This window comes from Cariama cristata, unplaced genomic scaffold (genome assembly GCF_000690535.1).
Source record: "Cariama cristata isolate BGI_N322 unplaced genomic scaffold, ASM69053v1 scaffold5896, whole genome shotgun sequence".
NCBI lineage: Eukaryota > Metazoa > Chordata > Aves > Cariamiformes > Cariamidae > Cariama > Cariama cristata.
The window spans coordinates 108,496-127,110 of record NW_009622628.1 but is presented as its reverse complement, the minus strand read 5'-3'; the positions used below and the strand labels follow the sequence as shown (position 1 = coordinate 127,110).

General features: G+C 41.0%; 1 protein-coding gene across 1 annotated transcript in view; it reads right to left on the bottom strand.

Moving 5' to 3' along the window:
• The window catches only part of SGCD (sarcoglycan, delta (35kDa dystrophin-associated glycoprotein)), a 130,299-nt gene that overhangs the window by 47,190 nt on the left and 64,494 nt on the right, over positions 1-18,615 (bottom strand). The window contains exons 3-4 of the mRNA XM_009702398.1: positions 3,106-3,193; positions 682-801 (exon numbers count right to left, since the gene is read on the bottom strand). Of these exons, the coding sequence (XP_009700700.1) occupies positions 682-801; positions 3,106-3,193 (208 nt within the window). The remainder of the gene's footprint in view (positions 1-681; positions 802-3,105; positions 3,194-18,615) is intronic.

Sequence of the window (18,615 nt, the reverse complement as noted above, 5' to 3'; positions counted from 1 at the left end):
AGGAGAGCTCAGGCTGCCCTGTCTATCTCGAAAGGCAGACAGCGAAGTGGTGGCATTGGTAAGGTTGGTCTCTCCTCCTGTGCACAGGACACTTCACCCTACCCACAACGTAGCTGAAGATGGTTCAGAGATGCACAAACTGCTCTTGCATGTGGCTAAGGAAACTCTAAGGCACCAAACACTGCAGAGAATTAACATGGGGTCCCAATTCACACTGACTTTTTCACTGCAGGTTTCCTCCTTGGTGTTTGCTTTAAAATGAAGGAGGAGCTGGTGAAAGTGGTGCAATCAAAAACATGAAGTCTGAAGTTTTCCTATGCATAGTGACTGCAGACATGGAAGCATCCTTAGAGCGATCCATCGCTGTCCTTCATCCCAGACCCAAAAGATAAAGTTGTTCAGTTTCCAAAGCTGGTTTTAAAGCTACTTCACTAAACCAGACAAAACACTTCCAGGGGAGTTTTTTCTGGAGGGGAAATAATATATTGTGGAAGTTAAGACACCCTTCAGACAGAAACTCCTGGCCATTATCTGCTCGGGGAAGATTCAAAGCAATAAAGACAGTGAAAGGTTTTATCTGCAAAAGAAGCCTTCCGCAAGCATGAAGGAAAGTCAGGCAAAGCTATACTAAAATTTGAAGAGGTGCATATTAAAACAGTGATTTAGTGAATAATCTTTTACCTAAAACTCTCAATCTCTCAGCTCCAACCACCACTTCGTTGTCATCTGCAGAAAACAGCAATTTTCCAGAGAGGGTTTTCACCTCAAATTTTTGGCTGTGTGCTTCCACTGCTTGGGGACCTAGAAGGAAGAAGAGATTTAGCAAAACCTTTCAGTGAAAAGTATCAGAAAATCACATAGTAGCTGCATACATTTAATAAACCCATCTGCTGAGATTGTCCTAATAGCTCTGCAGATACAACCTGTGTATGACGCATGAAACAGGGAGGTGTGTGCTTTTCAGAGGGTGATCTCTCTTAGAAAAGGGCACTGTTTTCTACCCAAATAACAACCTCTCAACTATTTCTACTCATGTTTTTGTTAATGCTTATGTGTGTCATAAAATCACCATTAAACTTGGGATAGCCAGGAATTTTTTACAAAGACAGACCCACATGTGAAATAGCAATGAATATACCCAGCCATGCTTTCAGAGTATTAGTGCAGCTGTAAGAGGCATCAAGAGTTCCCAAGTCCATTTGGCTTGGACTGATGCTGTGGTGTAAAAGATTCCTGGTTTTCTGCCTGTTAAATATACTTGGATTATAATTATATCAGTGTCACGCACAGTCCAATTTAAAAAACAACAAAACAAAAAAAAGCAAACAAAAAAAGCAAACAAAAAAGAGAAACATCACCACAGGAGCAGAAATTTTCTTTTAGACCATTTCAACCATGCGCAGGCCAAGACAAATGGCAGAGACTCCCATGTTTCAGAAAGTTTTTAGATGAGTAAAACTTCCTTTTGTAGCTCTCATTTCAATTCTGCTGCTTCTCCTGCAGGCTGCCATGCACAGCAGTGCTGGAAAGCCTCTGGCAATGCATTTTGTTGTGGAGCCTGATAAACATCAGCTGCCTGAATAGCAAATCTGTGCAGGTCTGTGGCTCAAAGGATGCAAAGAGCAGACCCCTTGGTTATCGACCTCAGCTAAACTTCAGACAAATCACCATCTAACAGCCCTGTGCAACTCAGTCCAAGTCACAGCCTCCCTGGACTATGCTACTGCACAAGGCAGGGCATCAGACTTTGCATCAGTTCTGGCCATCTTCATGACTAGTCTCATTTCTCAAAAGACAAGAGAAGTAAGACCTGAAAGCCAGTATTTTCTTATAGGCAGGTTCAAACTCCAATCTATATCCAGCATTTCCCCACACAGGTCATCTGTATTGGCATCAGGGCGCACATAATCGTGTGCATGTTTTGCACTACAGAAAAGCGAGGCTATGCTGAGATCCCTGGAAACACTTTAAAACTCTTGCAGTCATTCTGAGAAAATCCAGTGCTTTGTTTGGTTTGTATCTTGCTAATTAACTGCTTCCCTACTCATCACTGCATAGGACTACATCTTTGCTCTGCCCTGAAACCAAAGTTGCTGCCAAATGAAGAAACAAGCTCAATAACCAGAACATCATGCTGGGAGACATCACTGACTGTGTCCTCCCAAGCTCTCGTGACACAGAGGTGCTTAAGTGAACAAAATAACCGCTTGAAAATACATGGAGAAGCAGCAAACTAAACACATTCATTCTGAATGTGAGAATCGGGGAGCTTGGGGTTGAATTTATTTCCTTCCTCCAGGCAATTTTCACGCGTACTGCTTAAATCATTGCTTACTGAAGCTGCATATTTAATTATTTAATACTGTGACTAGAGGCCAAGATGTTATATAAGCAACCCAAACAACCAAATCTCATGTAGAAACAACATGTTTATGGATTACTGGCTCTGTCAAACAGCAATAATTCTCCCGGTCCCTAGATAAATCTCAATAAATAAATATCTATCCTATATCATATATATTTTACCATATATAACGCATTAGGCTCTTTCAACCCAAATTACACATGCATTCATTCGAAGGCTGCTGTGCACTGGGGATTTATGAAACACCCTTTTCCCCATCAAACATACTCATGCTCAGGAGCATGAGAGCGTTATTCATCAGCAGAAGGGCACAAAAATTGCAAATTGCTCTAAATTGCAAAGCATCCCAACCCAGCCACCGTTAATCTGCAGTGTCCCCAAGATCACAGGCAAGTTAGAAGTGTCTCAGGAAAAGCCTGTGCCTGTTACAACAGAAATGTCAGCCTGCATATGTTCTTCTTGACCCTGAAGTTGTATAACTAACCTTTCTGTCCCTGGATTGGCTTTCAAATGACAACGATGTTCTGCTTTGTTATCAGAAAACACCAGCCAGCTGCCTCTCCGGCACAGCTTTCATGTCTCTAGCTTTGTTTTTACAAAGTGGAGCGAAGTTTCCATTTGTACTTCACAAGACACCTGGGATCCCCTCCTGCATACTGTCTAAAGCCAGCATAGCATCCCACAACACACCCGCTTTCATCCCTCCTTAATTCTTCCACGCAGCCTTTCCCGCTCCTTACCTGTAACAAGGCGAGTAAGGACTTTAGTCTTCTCATTGAGGATGTTCACTGTTACATTTCTGGCAGATTGGAAGTACAGTGGGTTGCCCTGGAACAAGACCATGAGAGCAAGCACGTGAGACAGGGATGGCTGCCCAGGACCAGCCCGCTTGAGACGCCTCGAGCTTTGCCTAACGCTGCTGGGTTGCTTTTAATGACCCCAAGGTTGGGCGTGTGGTTGAACTGCAGGCTACCCTGCATTAATTTTTAATGTCCGGGATAAAACCAGAGTCCACACCTTGGTTTGGCCCAGATAAAGTCCCACAGACTAGCCTTGTTTTAGGGATGGTTGGCTTTATTGCCAGTATAAGCCAACCAATCTGCTATTTTACAATGTGCAGGTGATACGGGACCTGACCTAAGCTTCCCAAAGGTCATGGTGCTCTGGGAGGGTGGCTGACTGCAGCAGTGCATTTCAGAGTCAAATCGGCAATATTGCACACAGCTTCAGATGACTCCAATGGGTGACCATGTCTGCCTGCGACCTGGCCACGTGAGTGAGCCATGCCCAAGGGCTGTGAATGAGAAAACCTTATTAACATGTAGAAAGTGCCTTTGATCTCAAAGCAGTTATGAACCATCTGGCACGTACCACCATCACATTCCAGACTGGGATGCCAGGTTGGGACCAGACCATCCCATCAGGTCTAGAAATACACAAGACATGAAGTCTTCCCCACTCCCCACTTGACCACACAGATTTTTCATTTTTATGCTTTAAATACACCTCTGAGAGAAGAGCTAGAGCAGCTGTTAACACACAGGAGCCATGCAGCTACCTGGCAGCATCCATCTCAGGTATTTCTCCTGCAGAGCGAAGCCGATGAAAACCCGTAGAGAAAACCATCTGGCTCCTTCTGTGTGCAAATGCATCCAAGACTCCCAGGAACTTGTGTTTTCTACAGGCAGCCCCAGTCCACACAGTTGGTTTCTCTGGGGCTATTAGCCACCTACGGCTCTAGCACAGGGTGACCCCAACTTAAATCAGCCAAAAATCTAATGTGCAAGGTGGAAATTCACTGCCAGTGTCTCTTCACGTCTAAAGCAGGCAGCTGATTAAATTCATCAACCGACTGAGCTGCAGCATCGGTAGAGGGGATAAAATAGCAAGAAAATCGGCAAGGAGTTGAAAATTTTATGTCCATGTTCTTCCTCCACCAACGTCTTTTTCCAGTGTTTCAAAATCTTTCCATTAGGAATGAATAATCAGGATGGGATAGAGGATTGTGTAGGTCAGGCATGTTCTCCTTGCCTCCTGAATTTATAAGGAACATAACTAATATTGCATAGATGCCATTTTTTTGTATCATGGCACAAGGACTAACTTGTTGCATATAAAACATAGCAGGAGCACAGGAATGCGCTCATGGGAGTCCTGTAATGGACTGGAGCTTCAAGGAACACTTTTAGTGATGGGTAAATGATTCCCAGCAGTGTTTGCAGAAAACAAACCTCAAAAAACTAGAACAAAATCAGCCCCACATGTGACCAAATATTCACAATAATTACATCTGTTGCCTTAACTATTTGTGCTGCGTGCACCCATGGGATCAGCCCTTCAGCAAAAAAGAGGGAAATGGGATTTATTTGATCAATTATAACTGGACCATATGGTTACATTCAGACTATTTACAACTAAATAAGAAATAATAAAGAATTCCACTTAATCATTTCCAGACCTTGGACAAGTTTCAGAAGCTCTTGGTGTCTCTGTCTCCTCATACACTCAATGAAGACAAATCATCCTTACATACCTCTGCGATGTGTTTGACAGCTTAAGTAATATAGTATATGAAACTGAAATATGATTAATAAATTAGTACTAAAGAGCAGTGATAATGACTGGTAATAATGTTGCTCTTTTTTATTAATTTCTGTTTGTGATCTTCTAGTACCTAGAAATTAATGTTGATTATTTTATGGTTAACAGCATAGAAAAAAAAGATGGCTTCACTTGAATACCTCCTTGCTCTGGTATTAATTCTCCACAGCCCTTATCAGGGATCTAATTTGAGCACCCCCAGTGACAGCAGTTTACTGCTACATTTTCATCTCACACTCACCAGATAGCTACAATCAGCATAATCTATAGTCATAGGTGAGACTATAACCACTATAAACATGCCATATGAAGCACAGAAAGGTCACATTTTTAACTTGCACTAGTTGACTTTTGTTTATGGAGTTATGCAAGTAGCTAGAGTGTTTTGAAAAGGCCAGGAAAGCTTCTAGTCCAAATTCAGGCAGGAAAAATAATTCAATCCCCATGGATTTGAAACTCTGCTGCTGATCTGCATCACAGGAGACTGCACTACAGAAGTGCTACAAGATAAGCCAAGTGGTTAATATAAAAAGAGTCACAGAGAAAGTTGCTCTGAAGAAGTCTTACAAGATGAGCTAAGAGCTGGTATCCACCTACGAAAGACTTAAAATACATCATCAAACCTTGAAACGCTTACCCCAGCATAGTCATCTCATTCACTGATTCAGAGTTCGGATTCAGCCTTCAAAAAACTAAACTTCCCTAATGGAAGAGTTACGTTTTTATTGGTCTGCAGGGAAGGAACATTTCAAGCACTTAATGCAATGCCTGCTCTCATTTCCATAATTCTTCTTCCATTAAGAAATGAAAAAGAGCTGAAAAAATTACTCCCTTTTGCTGAAAATTCTGCAGATTTTCTGTCCATCATCTTCCGTTTACAAAGGTAGTAACACTGACATCTTTTACACACTGAACATTTAAAAAATGTTTCCTCTGTTGCAAGTTTGATGATGGTGCCAGCTTCCTTCAATCACACAGAAAAAATAATTAAAGCATAAAAAAATTCTTAAAACAGTTAGGAATTATAACTGAAAAGACAAAACTTTTCACTTCTCTTACATTTTCATGTTATCATGACACCAAATTAAGTATTCTGATGCACATGAGCAAGTGCAAATCTAGATCAATATGGCATCATCACCACAATGAAAATAATTATGTAGTGAAGTAATATTCTCATAAACTGTCATAACACTTGGTAGACCTAGAGTTAGAATACCAGCATGTAATAAATAAGCATGTCTGACTAATTATAACACTGTAAGTATAAGACACACCACATCTCTGAAATATAATATGCAACAATCCAGTTCCAAATCTTTCCAGGTAAATAATACTAAAGAAATAAATACATTTTACTCTTGAGATGGATGCAAAGAAAGTGGAATTGAATGGAAAACTGGATTAAGTATTCTTTCGGGTTCAGAAAAGTAGGGAAAATAATCCTTTTTCTCTTTGTCTACCTGTTTCTCTCCAAAAGATTCAATCCAACTCTTCACAAAAGTACATTTGAGAGAAAATACATCTGATATGGCAAATCACACAATAACCCAACATATTTCACTGCCTACATGTTATCTGATGTACTGAGAAATCTCTTTCTCTGTCATTTATTCTTCTTCCTCTCACCGCAGACATGACAACAAGGTTTCCCCACACCTCTTTTTGCAAGAGCAGCTGCTGTTCCCAGCCCACACGCTGCCCCTGACTTGCCCTTTATGCCCAGATCCAGCTGTTACGACCTTGAACTCTTTACAAGAGTCCTCTGTTAATGGTGTTGTGTTAGCGGAGTTCCCGTTCATGTCCATCTTGGCCACCCAACTGCACTGCACTGAACTACAGCTTTTGATTTAACTTCCTATGCAACTTTGCAAATAAAATCAGTGGTCACCTCCTTTCTGACACTATTTTACGTTACTGTTTCTTTCCAGTGGCTTCTTTGATCATTCAGCTGGAGAAACTGAGGTAGACACATCGATGGGAGTAGGATGGATTTTGTCCCTTCTGCATGTTTTCCTGTTTGCTTCTGATTTATTTCCAAGTATTTTCCTTGCAGGACACCAATGGAGGATCCCACCCTGCTCTGGGTTGAAGCTCCATTTCTGGGGGCAGGTGAGGCTGGGATCTTTTAAGGACTCATGGTGGGCTGGAAATAGATAACCAGCCCAAAGAATCTATTCATCTCCGCAGGAAATCCTACATAGTAAATATATCATTCTGCCTCTTACTCCAACCCCTCATTAGCAGATCCATAACAATAATGCAAATGTTTGTGAACCCAGAAGAAGTTGTCAGAGCTACTCAATATATTAAAATGTTGGATACATGCTGCAGCATAAAGAATGTGAAAAGTGCAAAAATATGTCAAAACAGTATAGCTTGTTTCCTCACTAAGCAGTGAGGTATCCAGTAAAGCATAGAATACTTCACAAAAGGTATTGACTGATTGTTTGCTAGGTTAAACACATGGCAAAACAAGCCCCTAACACCTCTGTCTTTGGTTCACTTTGGAAGAGATGCTAAAAACTCCTAGATTAGAGACTAAACCAGAAAAAGCACTTTGACTGACAACTTTAATTTGCAGCTGAAGCAATCCCAACCAGTGCCGTCTTTAAGGAAATTCAGTACTTTAACAGATGTTCTTAGACTGTTTTAGGGAATTATTAAAAATATCGGGAAATCCTTTTAAATTTTAACAGGCAATTTTAAAATAATGCGTCACAGTTAGTGTGTTTGTAATTTGAATGGTCAAAAGGAGTAGCTTTGATTTGGTCCTGTGGATTCGAAGACTTCACATAGTAAGTGCAAGTGAAGCTTCTGGAAATAATGGAATGGTGAATTTCCTACAGGCTTAACAAAGTAATGGGAAAAATAAAAATATTAAAGGATAATCCAGGTTGGCAAGGAGCAGTCTACAGAGGAGATACTCCAAGCACCATTTTCCTGCTTAACTGTACCTCTCACTGACATGACAGAAAGCAAACACTGCTCTATACACAGCTGGACTGTCAGAGGGCAAAAGCTCGTTTTCTGTAAAGCAAGCGGCCAGCCCATTATGAGAGCAAAAGTTCTCCTTCACTTGGCCTACAGCCACAAGCAACACATTCACTTGCCTGTGCCCTTGAGTGCTGTTTTAAGGAGCTGTTCATAGAGAAGTATTCATGTGGGTTATAACAAATATATTCCTTTCTTGAAGTCCAATCAATCCTACTATACTAGCAGCTAAATGTGATAATAGTTATAATAGCAATAATACTTACTCTCCTGCGTTGCATTTTCCATTGGTAGGGACAACTCATAGCTGCACAAGGTGACATTTCACAGACTTGTCTGTTTTGGAGTGGCAGGTATTCATTGCTGGTTAACTGAGACACAAAGCAATAACTTCAGGGCACCTGAAATGTCCTTCACCAAGAATGGTAAACCACTAATGAAAACCCACAAAGACATCACCTCAGCAGTACTTCCTCATGTCACCGGACCCAGCAGCACACACTGCCTGGGACACAGCGCTGCATGCGAGCTCATTTTTGCAGTTGTCAGGCAAGCCCCAAGACCCACCAGGAAAGCTGACTTTTTAACCCTTACTCTGTCATTTTTGCTCGGTCAACACAGACGTGCTTAAATTAGTATCCCTGACCCAGTTTTGCATGTTCCCGTATGACTTGCTCATCCTTCAAAGGGAAGCATCAGTAATACCCTCACTGCATGACACTAAATGCAATTTCCTAACCACAAAGATCTCCAGAAGATGCTGTGAGCATACAGTCAAAAAAAGCAGATTTGATTCTGGGTGTGCACTTCTTTCCCCTATGCCTGCCTTGAGAACAGAAACTCCTTTGGGAAGTATCTGATGCTGCAAAAGCTCAAAGCTGCCCCCATAAAACAGAGAGTTGGGAAGAAACAATTGAGTAAAAGAACTTCAGAACTGGTAACAGATGCTCCAGAGATCAAGCAACTGGCACCACCGTGAATCTCAGCAAACCTCACCAGAACTTTGCACAGACATCGTGCACCTCCTGAAAAGCAATCAGACAAAACACTCGACAGCATCTATCTTTGGCTGTGAAGAAGACAAACTTGTGAGTATCTAGCGAACCTCATTCCTAAGATCCCACTTAGAAGAGCAGACTGGCCTCAATCTACGTCAACAGAAAATCTAGACTTCAGGTCAAACTTGCAACCAACCACTATTGTTTCTATTTCAAAAGTAAACCAAATAGCTCTTCCTTCTGTTTCTGATCTAGCCCCGTATAGCAAGAACAGGATTTTGCCCAGAAGCCTTCTGGCACAAAAGTTTGTCACGTAGCTAAATCCCTAGGTGCTAGATTGAAAACATCCTGTAATATGATTTGAATGTACTTTTTGTTGTTTAATCACTGAGTCTCTTTTGATCTTGATTTTGTCCTTCAAACAGCTGAATACAATGTTCATGCAACTAAAACTCTTTTTCAGTAAAACTTCTGATTTGACAGTATAAGCTTTTCATAGAAGAATGAAAGCAAACTGTTAATGGAATTGGTACAAACAGATTAAAACAAATGCTACAAAATGCCCCAGTATGTGCTATATTTGTGCCTAAAGATGATCACTTTTAGGAAGGAGGCAATAGGACCAGTGCAGAGATAACAAAATCTAGTCTGCATCCTCCTCTTCCAGGAAACAAACTTCTCGCAAGTGTAATGTGCTCAGGTCATGTAACCTGGAGCAGTAGTGGAGCTGATACAGCCCTGACTTGCAACTGGCACTCAAAGACATAAATGTAGTATCATGAGCTGCCTTAATGTGCTCTGTTCCAACTTCTGACGTTTTATTGAGTATTCAAATGCTTAAAACAAAAAAAGTCAAGTTCTATGCAAACAAGGTACAGTCACCTTTGCAGAATAATATGTTTTACAGTACTATGAAGCTCAGAAAATATTGTGGTCCCACCCAACGTGCCATATTTTAACAGCATAGATAGTGCACATGTTGGAGTTTTATGTCCAATACCACAAACTCCCCTCTCTAATGGCATTTCATGAAGTTCATTTTAATAACAACTGAAACAAAAGATAAATTTCCCACTGTTGCGCTAAAGCAATTACATCTCTGACTCTTCTCTTTACAGTGCAAAGAAGGCAGGTCTCTGATGTGAGATCTAAATGACTGGCTTCTGCTTTTGGATGGCTACCCAAGGGGGTTTGTATCTTTCAAAGTGATTTATTTCTGGCAATCTGGGTGTTTCTTTCTTTAGAAGAATACCTGTAATAACCTCATGAACATAGTGCTTCGAGAGAGTGGCTGCTTCTTCAAAATGCCTTATCAGCTGCTTTGCAGCTGAGATTCTTCTGAAAATTAAATTACACCATGTCCGCTGACATTAAAAATAGCACCAAAAAAATCTCCAAGACATTACATGTGCCTCGACTTCTTTCCCATTCTTTTTTCTTTTTCACTTCATTGACTTATAATATGAAGAAAACCACAGATGACATGACGAAAGTGATAGCCATATACATAAAAATAAAATACAACCGTGCGTTTGGAGTTCTATTCAGTATCCATGGGGCTGGGAAATCTGGATTTGTAACGTCTGCAGGCTGCTGCACATTCAGAAAACCTTCTATAGTGGTAGGACTGAACTGTGCATTACTGGTTTTGGAAAAAATACGGTGCATTAAGCTTGCTCAGCACCAGGAGTCCTCTAGCAAGACACTCTCAGACAACAGCTGAAATGAAGAGAACAGCACAACTTGTAAAATGACCAAATAATTCTGAAAATGCTTCAAGCACTTCACTGCACTCAGAGTTCACCCAAAGGTGTTATACCAGAGTCGATCAAACGTGTGCTGATGATTAACCTTGCAACACTGGGGAATGGCTTTCCCTTGTACAAACTAAGCAGGACTCAAGAAACTGTAATGCTCTTAAACAGGAGAACAGTGGTCTTAGGTTCTCAGCACACTGATCACCACTTCCAGTAAAAATCAACCAAGTATTCACTAACCATTTCAATTTACTTGAATTCTTCTGCAGAAATACCAAACTGCAGTCGCTGCTCACTGGCAGCTCGCACTGATGTGGCCCTTGTCTATAGGAGGTGTAGCAGCAGGACTATGGATTTGTGCTAAGTTATAGCCTATTTTCTGCCTCGGGCTATCCTAGTTATGGTCAGACTCCAGTGGTGACAGATCTCCTGCTGTTTTTTTTTAATAGGCACAGGACCATAGGAGAGAGGGAGAGAAAAGAAGAGAGCTCTGCTGAGGTTTAAAATATTCTAAATCATCCAACTATATAGCTACTCCACTGCTCGTAACTTTTACTCCAGACAAGTGTGCAGACCTCTGTTCATGTGTTTTCATTTTTATGGCCTTTCTGGTATGCCTACTGCCTGCCTTAAACATCTTTTAAAACTGCTGGTAAATCATACCTCACTATCTATAAAACGCATGTGAAGACAATATTAAAACTATACAGAACTAGTAATTTCTGAGTTGCTTTGTCTTACTATCAGCGTTACTTGGACCACAGCACAACCAGAAACAATTAGGATCTCGGTCAGTTAGTGAGATGAATACACGTTTATGAATACATATGGTTAATACTACGAAAGGTACAGTAATATTTTCCAGAAGTCTGATTCAGCAGAGACACTTGGTTTCTGCAATGCTCACAGCACCTTTTAGGCATTCTATTACTGCACCGCATAACACCAAGTTATATATCCAGATATTTTTCTCCAAGAAGGCTAATAACATGGCTATCTCTGAACATTGCTTTGAAATTATAACTTTCCTTTGCTGCATGTCATGGATCGCTTACTTCTTGTATTAGATTATAAATGGCCATGCCAACTTACGTATGCATGTACAGCATGAAACACAAGCAAGATCCTAGCAGAGGCCCCTGGTGTTACTGAAATTCAGCTGCTGCTAATAAGAAAAAGGGAAAACATTTCCATCTGTCTGGATCGGGAAAAAGAATTCACGAGTCTCTGATTCATCTGCATCCATATGCTGATATGTAGACAATACTTACGGACACATAGACATATGCAAGGTAGCCAGCAACAGAAATCAAATCAATCACAGATCACAGCATGCGATTTGCCTAATTATGAGTAACACCTCACATTTTTTATCTACGCAAAAAGCACTTTGTGAATGAGCAGATGGCATTGCTATGGGATGGCACCATCCTCGACAGTTGCAGATGCAGAGCATTTACACAGCACACCGAAAAAATGACACAACACAAGCTGCTTCCTGGGAAAAAGATTCAAATTGAACAAGTGTCACCAAACAAAATACACGTATTTATTGATGTTCTGAACTTATCTGATCCAGTCTCTCTCCTCAAATCAAATACATACGCGCAGGCCAGGGAGTGATGCTATCTAGACATCATTAAAGTCTCTTAGATAGAACTGCCACGTGAGCTGCCTAGCACAGAAAAGCGGAGACGCAGACCAACTTGAGTCTAGTTACAACCCGCAAACAATTTAAATCCACACAAGCAGAATCAATAGGAAGAAGCCCTGCAGAGAAAGCAATTACACTGCAAAAGCAACTATATTACAGCACAGTTATGGCTAGGAGGCAGGATGCAGAAGACCGTCCTCACTTCTGTGATTACCCAGTGGAGTTCTCTCCAGTGCATTTGGCCTGTGAAATGACAAGGTTCAGCCTGGACATGTTCCTGCAATCAAAGCATTTCTGTTTCTGGGTTTCTATTGCAATTATAAGGCTCTTCTTTACGAGACCTGTCCTTCAGGTTTGCTGTGCTCCATAGGCAAATGTGGGTCTGTGCATCAGGAAACATATTTGAAGGGCTCAGTGTGCTCTCCTTTTCAATAGCTTCATGGGAGCAATAATCTCATTTCCTGGATCTGCAATTCTTTATTCACTGGAGACTGTGCACTTGCCACTGTACAAGACACAAAGAAGATCATCTGACCATTCCTGGTGACAGAAAATTCAAGTTTTCTATTCAAATTATTGCTTTTATTTGTGGTTTGTCTGCATATTTTTCCCGAGCTGCTGCCAGCACATATACTGGTGTGACAGGTTTGAAGCAGCTATAAAATGATTGATGAAAACCATATTTTGGCCTTGTTGTGGGAATATTTATTGTAGAAATATATTCAGTTAACACTGTAGGGGCATATCTGGGAAAACGGAAAGGACAGAAAAGAAAGGTTGGGCCCATGACTGTACCTCTGATACCAAAGTAATTTGATCTGTGTTAATTATGATACAGGGTTATGGAGTCACAGAAACATTTGCACAAATTGTTTTTGAATTGCTTTTATCTAACCACTGTATTTCTTCTGCTGCAATGATCAATACTTGACTTTAAGAAGGATGCTCTGTCGGTCTACATGACTAGACAGAGGTTTCCCCACAGGAATAAACACAGGGGCCAAACTCTGACCTGCAGCGCCATAACAGTTCATGTGTGAGTTACTGTCAGACAGGCATCATCTCAGAGAGGAAAAACCGCAAATCTCCATCTGTCTAGGAGAGGCTGAACATCTAACAGCCAAGGCAGTGGTACACTTGAACAGGTAAAATGACAGATGCAGCTAGGCATGTGACATGAAATCAGATTGATCTGGAGGAAAGATGCTAAATCATGCTGGACATTGCTACACCAAACACATATACCTACAGAGATAGCATGATGACAAAAGTCTGATCAGTGGTACAATTGCATGAGCTGGGTGCTCTGTGTTGGGATTTGACTGTATCTTGTGGCTGCCATTCAACAGACACTCTGGAGTATCTGCTTCAGGGTGAACAGAGAAGAGAAACACATGGTACTGCCATGGCACTGGGCTGATGAGCAAAAATACATCCCTAACCAACACCGCTGGGGAGTGGTATTTCAAGAGATGTCAGGCTCACAGAAAGAGCAGCAGATGCTTTTTCCATGCCTGGAAGAAGACAGGAATGTTGTTTGGGGAAATGGTGAGCAATGGCAAAAACAGCCAAAGAGATTAGAATGTGTGAAGGTAAAATAGAGCACAGGGAGGCATATAAGAGCCAAGAACCCCGAATTACTCTTTGGGCGATCAGCAGGGTGGCTCAGGCTGTCTGGTTGTCTCCACTTTTAAACAGAAGGCATCTGCCTCCCGATGTTTTTATTCCTGAAGGTCTTTCAAAACTCTGGAGGAACTAAACTGATCAGTGAAGACACCCAACCAGTAGCTCCTACTAAGAAAGGGTGCAGGAAGGGTCCTGCCTGTGCGTTCCCGTCTCTTTTACTTCAGCAAAGCTACGCTTCCCAGAAAGCTGCTTAATAGAGAATGCTGCAGAAAGAAACAAAGAGCCTGTTGCTCTCTGAACTGTGTACTAACATCAAGGTTCATAATTTATAAATAACAGTTGGGATCTTAAGGAAACTTATATACCAAAGTCAGTTTGCAGTAGGAGCTGGGGATTGCAAGAGGTAGTAGAATACAGATAAAGTATTTTGGCTTGAAGCAAATATGCTTCAAACATGCAATAAAAGGTCCTTCTCAAGCCAGCAGCATTGACAACATATGTGCCATTGCTCTGTGTGGCCCTTACTTCATTTAAACAGTGAAGGATGTTCTGCAAAAAACTGGAGGACACAGGGTCTGAACACTCAACCATAGGAAGCATCACAGGAAACATGTTCAGGTTCACCCCATCAACCCACTGTCTTCCAGCTATGGCTCTTTGGAAACCAAGTCACTAAATCAGCTCAAGTTGATCACTTACTGTGGACTTTTTATAGCAATTAATGTGTGTTTGGATTATGGATTATTTGGCCATTCACTGTGTGGCTTTACCTGTGTATACAATACAACGGTGAATCTGCTTAAAGGGAAATATCAACTGCTCTAAGGTGATGAACAGCTATGCCCACTTTGTACTTCTAACCTGCAAAATATACCTAGAAAAATCACAATTTTAAGAAAAATAATGAGTTGTTCACATTCTTGCAGATCAACCTAATCAAAAGAAAGACATCACCTTTTGGCTAAAGAACTGAAAGCCTTGCTGGAGAGATATGCTTGTTCTGTCAGACAAAAGACCTCTCTTCTCCCCTCAATCAACTTGACTGTCTGTAATTTTATTTATTTCTCTGCTTTTCAATATTGATGTCTAACAAAGCTTCTCATTGGAAAAAACACATCTTACGCTTCAGCTGTGCTGCCTTGGGCTGCAGTTCTGTCAGATCACATCCAAGAGGAAGACTCAGCTTGCATCAGTACTTGGAAAAGAAGACTTTCCAGGCACTGTGAAGAGTGATATGGATGATTCAGTGAACAGCAAGCTTCTCTCTGAATCAGTAGCCACCCATTCATGGTGCCATGGGCAATCTTTTGCAGCTGCTGCTCAGATGTTAACCACTTTTATTCATTAAATGCCCCATGACAAATCCATCCCTTGTCTAAATCAAGAGAGAGAGACAATGGAACAGTATGTTGTTTTGCTCAAGAAGAAAAAGAACTAGAAGCAGAGTATCAAGCTGTAGCTGGAAAGAAGGAGAAAGGAAAAAGCCTAGGTCATAAAAGCAATTTTCATTGCCTAGTTCTAGACTACAAATCAAGAATCCCACAAAGTATCCTGTGCTGACTAAGATACCATGCAAATCTTGGCATGCATTTACTCACCATTTTCATAAACAGACAGTGATTTACAAATCAAATTTTAGCACTGCTGCATTTGCAATAAACTTTAAATAAAATCTTCATTTGTACACGATAAAGAAGGGCTTTCCAAAGGAAGATGTGTCTCTATCCTTAGAATGGATGGTTCTAGGGGAAGTTGGATGACAGCAGCACTGTACAGTTGATGCTATCTGGGGAACCTCAGTGGTAAGAAGGTAAAAGCCACCAATGCTCTTGCTCCACTCCTGTTCATGGAAAAATTAAGGTTTGAAAGTGAGGAATCTCCTGCTATTTTGTGTAAGGATGGCAAACAAGGATTGTGCCCTGACAGATGAATAATGAAGAAATACTGTGAGCTGAAACACCTTGAATTTTCTTTCTCTTCCATAGGTTATTCCCTTTCAGAGAGAAAAGAGGAGCAGACTCCCTGCTAGTACTTCGTACAACCTACCTCAGAAAATTTTAAGGTCAGACTGGAAGCAAACCTAAAAAGTTCACTGGACTCAGAATTACAGCAAATTAAGAGGAAATCAATGGACATGTAACATTTTATACTGAAAATCTGCAGTAAAACATGAAAAAGAAATAAGAAAAAAATGGGTACCATGGAAACTGCTTTCCTTCACCCTCCAAGAAGGACAACTTTTTACTCTATCAGCTTTTATTTGATAATATCTGCCAGATCTATCACCACAACTCTTTACATTTGAGGCATGTGATCTACTAAAATGAGCATGCACATGGACACAGGACTCCTCACACCAATCCTCAGCTGCTGTAGGAGCAAATAAGCAAGCCGCTTTACTCACCCTCATCCCTCTCTCCTGTCCTGCTCTCTGTCTGCCTATTGGCAATCTAAAATCTTTTGGAGGAAAGGGCAGTGTCTGTCCCCATGTTTGTACAGAGGCCAGCAGGATGGATTCCTGCCGGTGGCTTTGCTCTGCCACACACATGCGGTATATGCAGAAATTATATGGCATAATCCAGCAAAGAGCACAAAGTATGCCCAACTCTATGCATGCGAATAGCCTTACTGATGTCAATGAAAATTACTTATATATGTAAACTATGCACATAATTAAATATCTGGTTGGATTGAAGCCTAAATCAATGATTCACTGGCAAGCAGAATGCCTACTTCTATGACTAGATTTATAGCCATTTTTATCACAGGTACAGTCGTGTCCTGCATTCCAACACCGTGCTGCTAACGCTGGTATGGGTCTGTCCCTTCCTGAAAGATGCGGGCGTACATGGGAGTAGATGGCCAAGCACAGCCTCAGACAACCAGAGATCAAAAATAGAGATATTCCAACCAGGGAGACACTAACAGACAAAGAAATCTTATTTCTTCTTTCAAAAGCAGCAAGTCAATTTTCCCAAGACCCTCAGCCAATTTGCCCTAAAAGAACAGGAGCAAATTTTAGAGTTGTTCTTGTTTTCCCCTGCGTTCTTCTTCTCCAAATCCAACATTTGTCATTTAGAAATAGAACAATCAGACAAACTCTTATTACTAACATAGCAACTGGTAGATGAAACCTGGAAGGTCCGGCTTTCCTTTGCTGTTGCAAACCAAAGAACACACAAACTGAACTGTCTGTAAAACCAGTTGTGTGCGCCTTTACTTCCTAATGACAGCACAGCTTGTCTTGTCAAGTAACGCTTGCTTCATAAAATACATAACTTTGCTGCTGAAATAGCTTTGATCAGCAGAAGAGTTGCAGAAGTGTTTGCTGTCCTGTGGCAAGAAGTCATGAAGTTCTACTCTTGAGGCTTCTTGGAAATATCAAAAAAACATTCTTTTTCTTTATAATTGGATCTTGCTATTTGTCTTTATCTTCTCTCTATCCATACTGTATAAAGTTTTGTTCCTTTTTCATTTTTAGTATTAAGAAGTCGGTTTTATATTTCAGCCTTTCCAAAGCAGCCGGAATCCTGATTGTCAGCAGTGATGTCTAGACACAGTAAATCCTTAAACTCAAAGCCTTTGCCCTTGAGAGCAAGAAATGCAGCAGTACACGATTGCACATGTTTTTCCCTGAGCAGTTTCAGGTGCTTTGTAAGGTTTACTTCATTCTGAGGCTACAGCTTGTTAAGATGAAATTTGGATCAAGTTTTGGACTGAGAATTCAAGCCTACTCTATGAATGTGTTCAGTCCCACGGGCTAATTCAGGTCAGCTGTAGTCAAGTACCAGTAGAGCTTCTCTTTTAACAGTAATACCTGTCCAGCAATACAAGTCAGCAACAGAAATACCATAATCAGTAGGTGTGAGAGAGTGAATCCCCCAATAAACCCTCTGTGCTTTTTTTTTTTTTAAACTGTATTTTAAACATAGAACAATAAGGACAATGTATAGCTCCTGAAGGTTTAGAAGCCGGTAGGAATACTGAGCGGCCATAATATATGGCTAATTAGGAAAAATGAGCTTCACAGCAGCTTCCTGGTTAATTCATAGAGGTAGCATGTATTCAAGGTGCCAAACAGAAGCTGAAATAACAGACAGTAGAAGAGTGGTGCATGTCCAAGGAAGGCAAGAAACTGCCAGCCAAATTCATTCAGCTTAACCATTTTTTCTTTCAACTTTAAAATTAATAATTCCACATCTTTTCTTTTTCCTTCTGGGGGAATAAACTAAATCAAATGTTTATTCTATTCTTTTAGCTCGTAGTGCTTCGCAACTCAGTTGAAAACATGATGTTAGCTGATTTGCAACATTTCCGTGGAAATACAGTCCCACCACAAAACTCAGCCCCACTGTCCTCCTCTTCACAGCTGAAATGCAAGCAATTTGTGGGATCATGGCAAAAATGCAACGCAAAAGCTCAGAGACCACAGAGCACCCAGCCTTAACCCAGTGGCTCACTTTGAGCTGTGATGCACATCACTTGTTTTTATGACCGCAGAGTCTAGCTGCTAATGTTTAAAACAAAGAGGAGATGGGAATCAGATCAGGACAGCAAAACAAACACATGATCCAAACAGCTCCCCTCTCCTTACACAACCAGCTGAAGCAGAGAAATTTC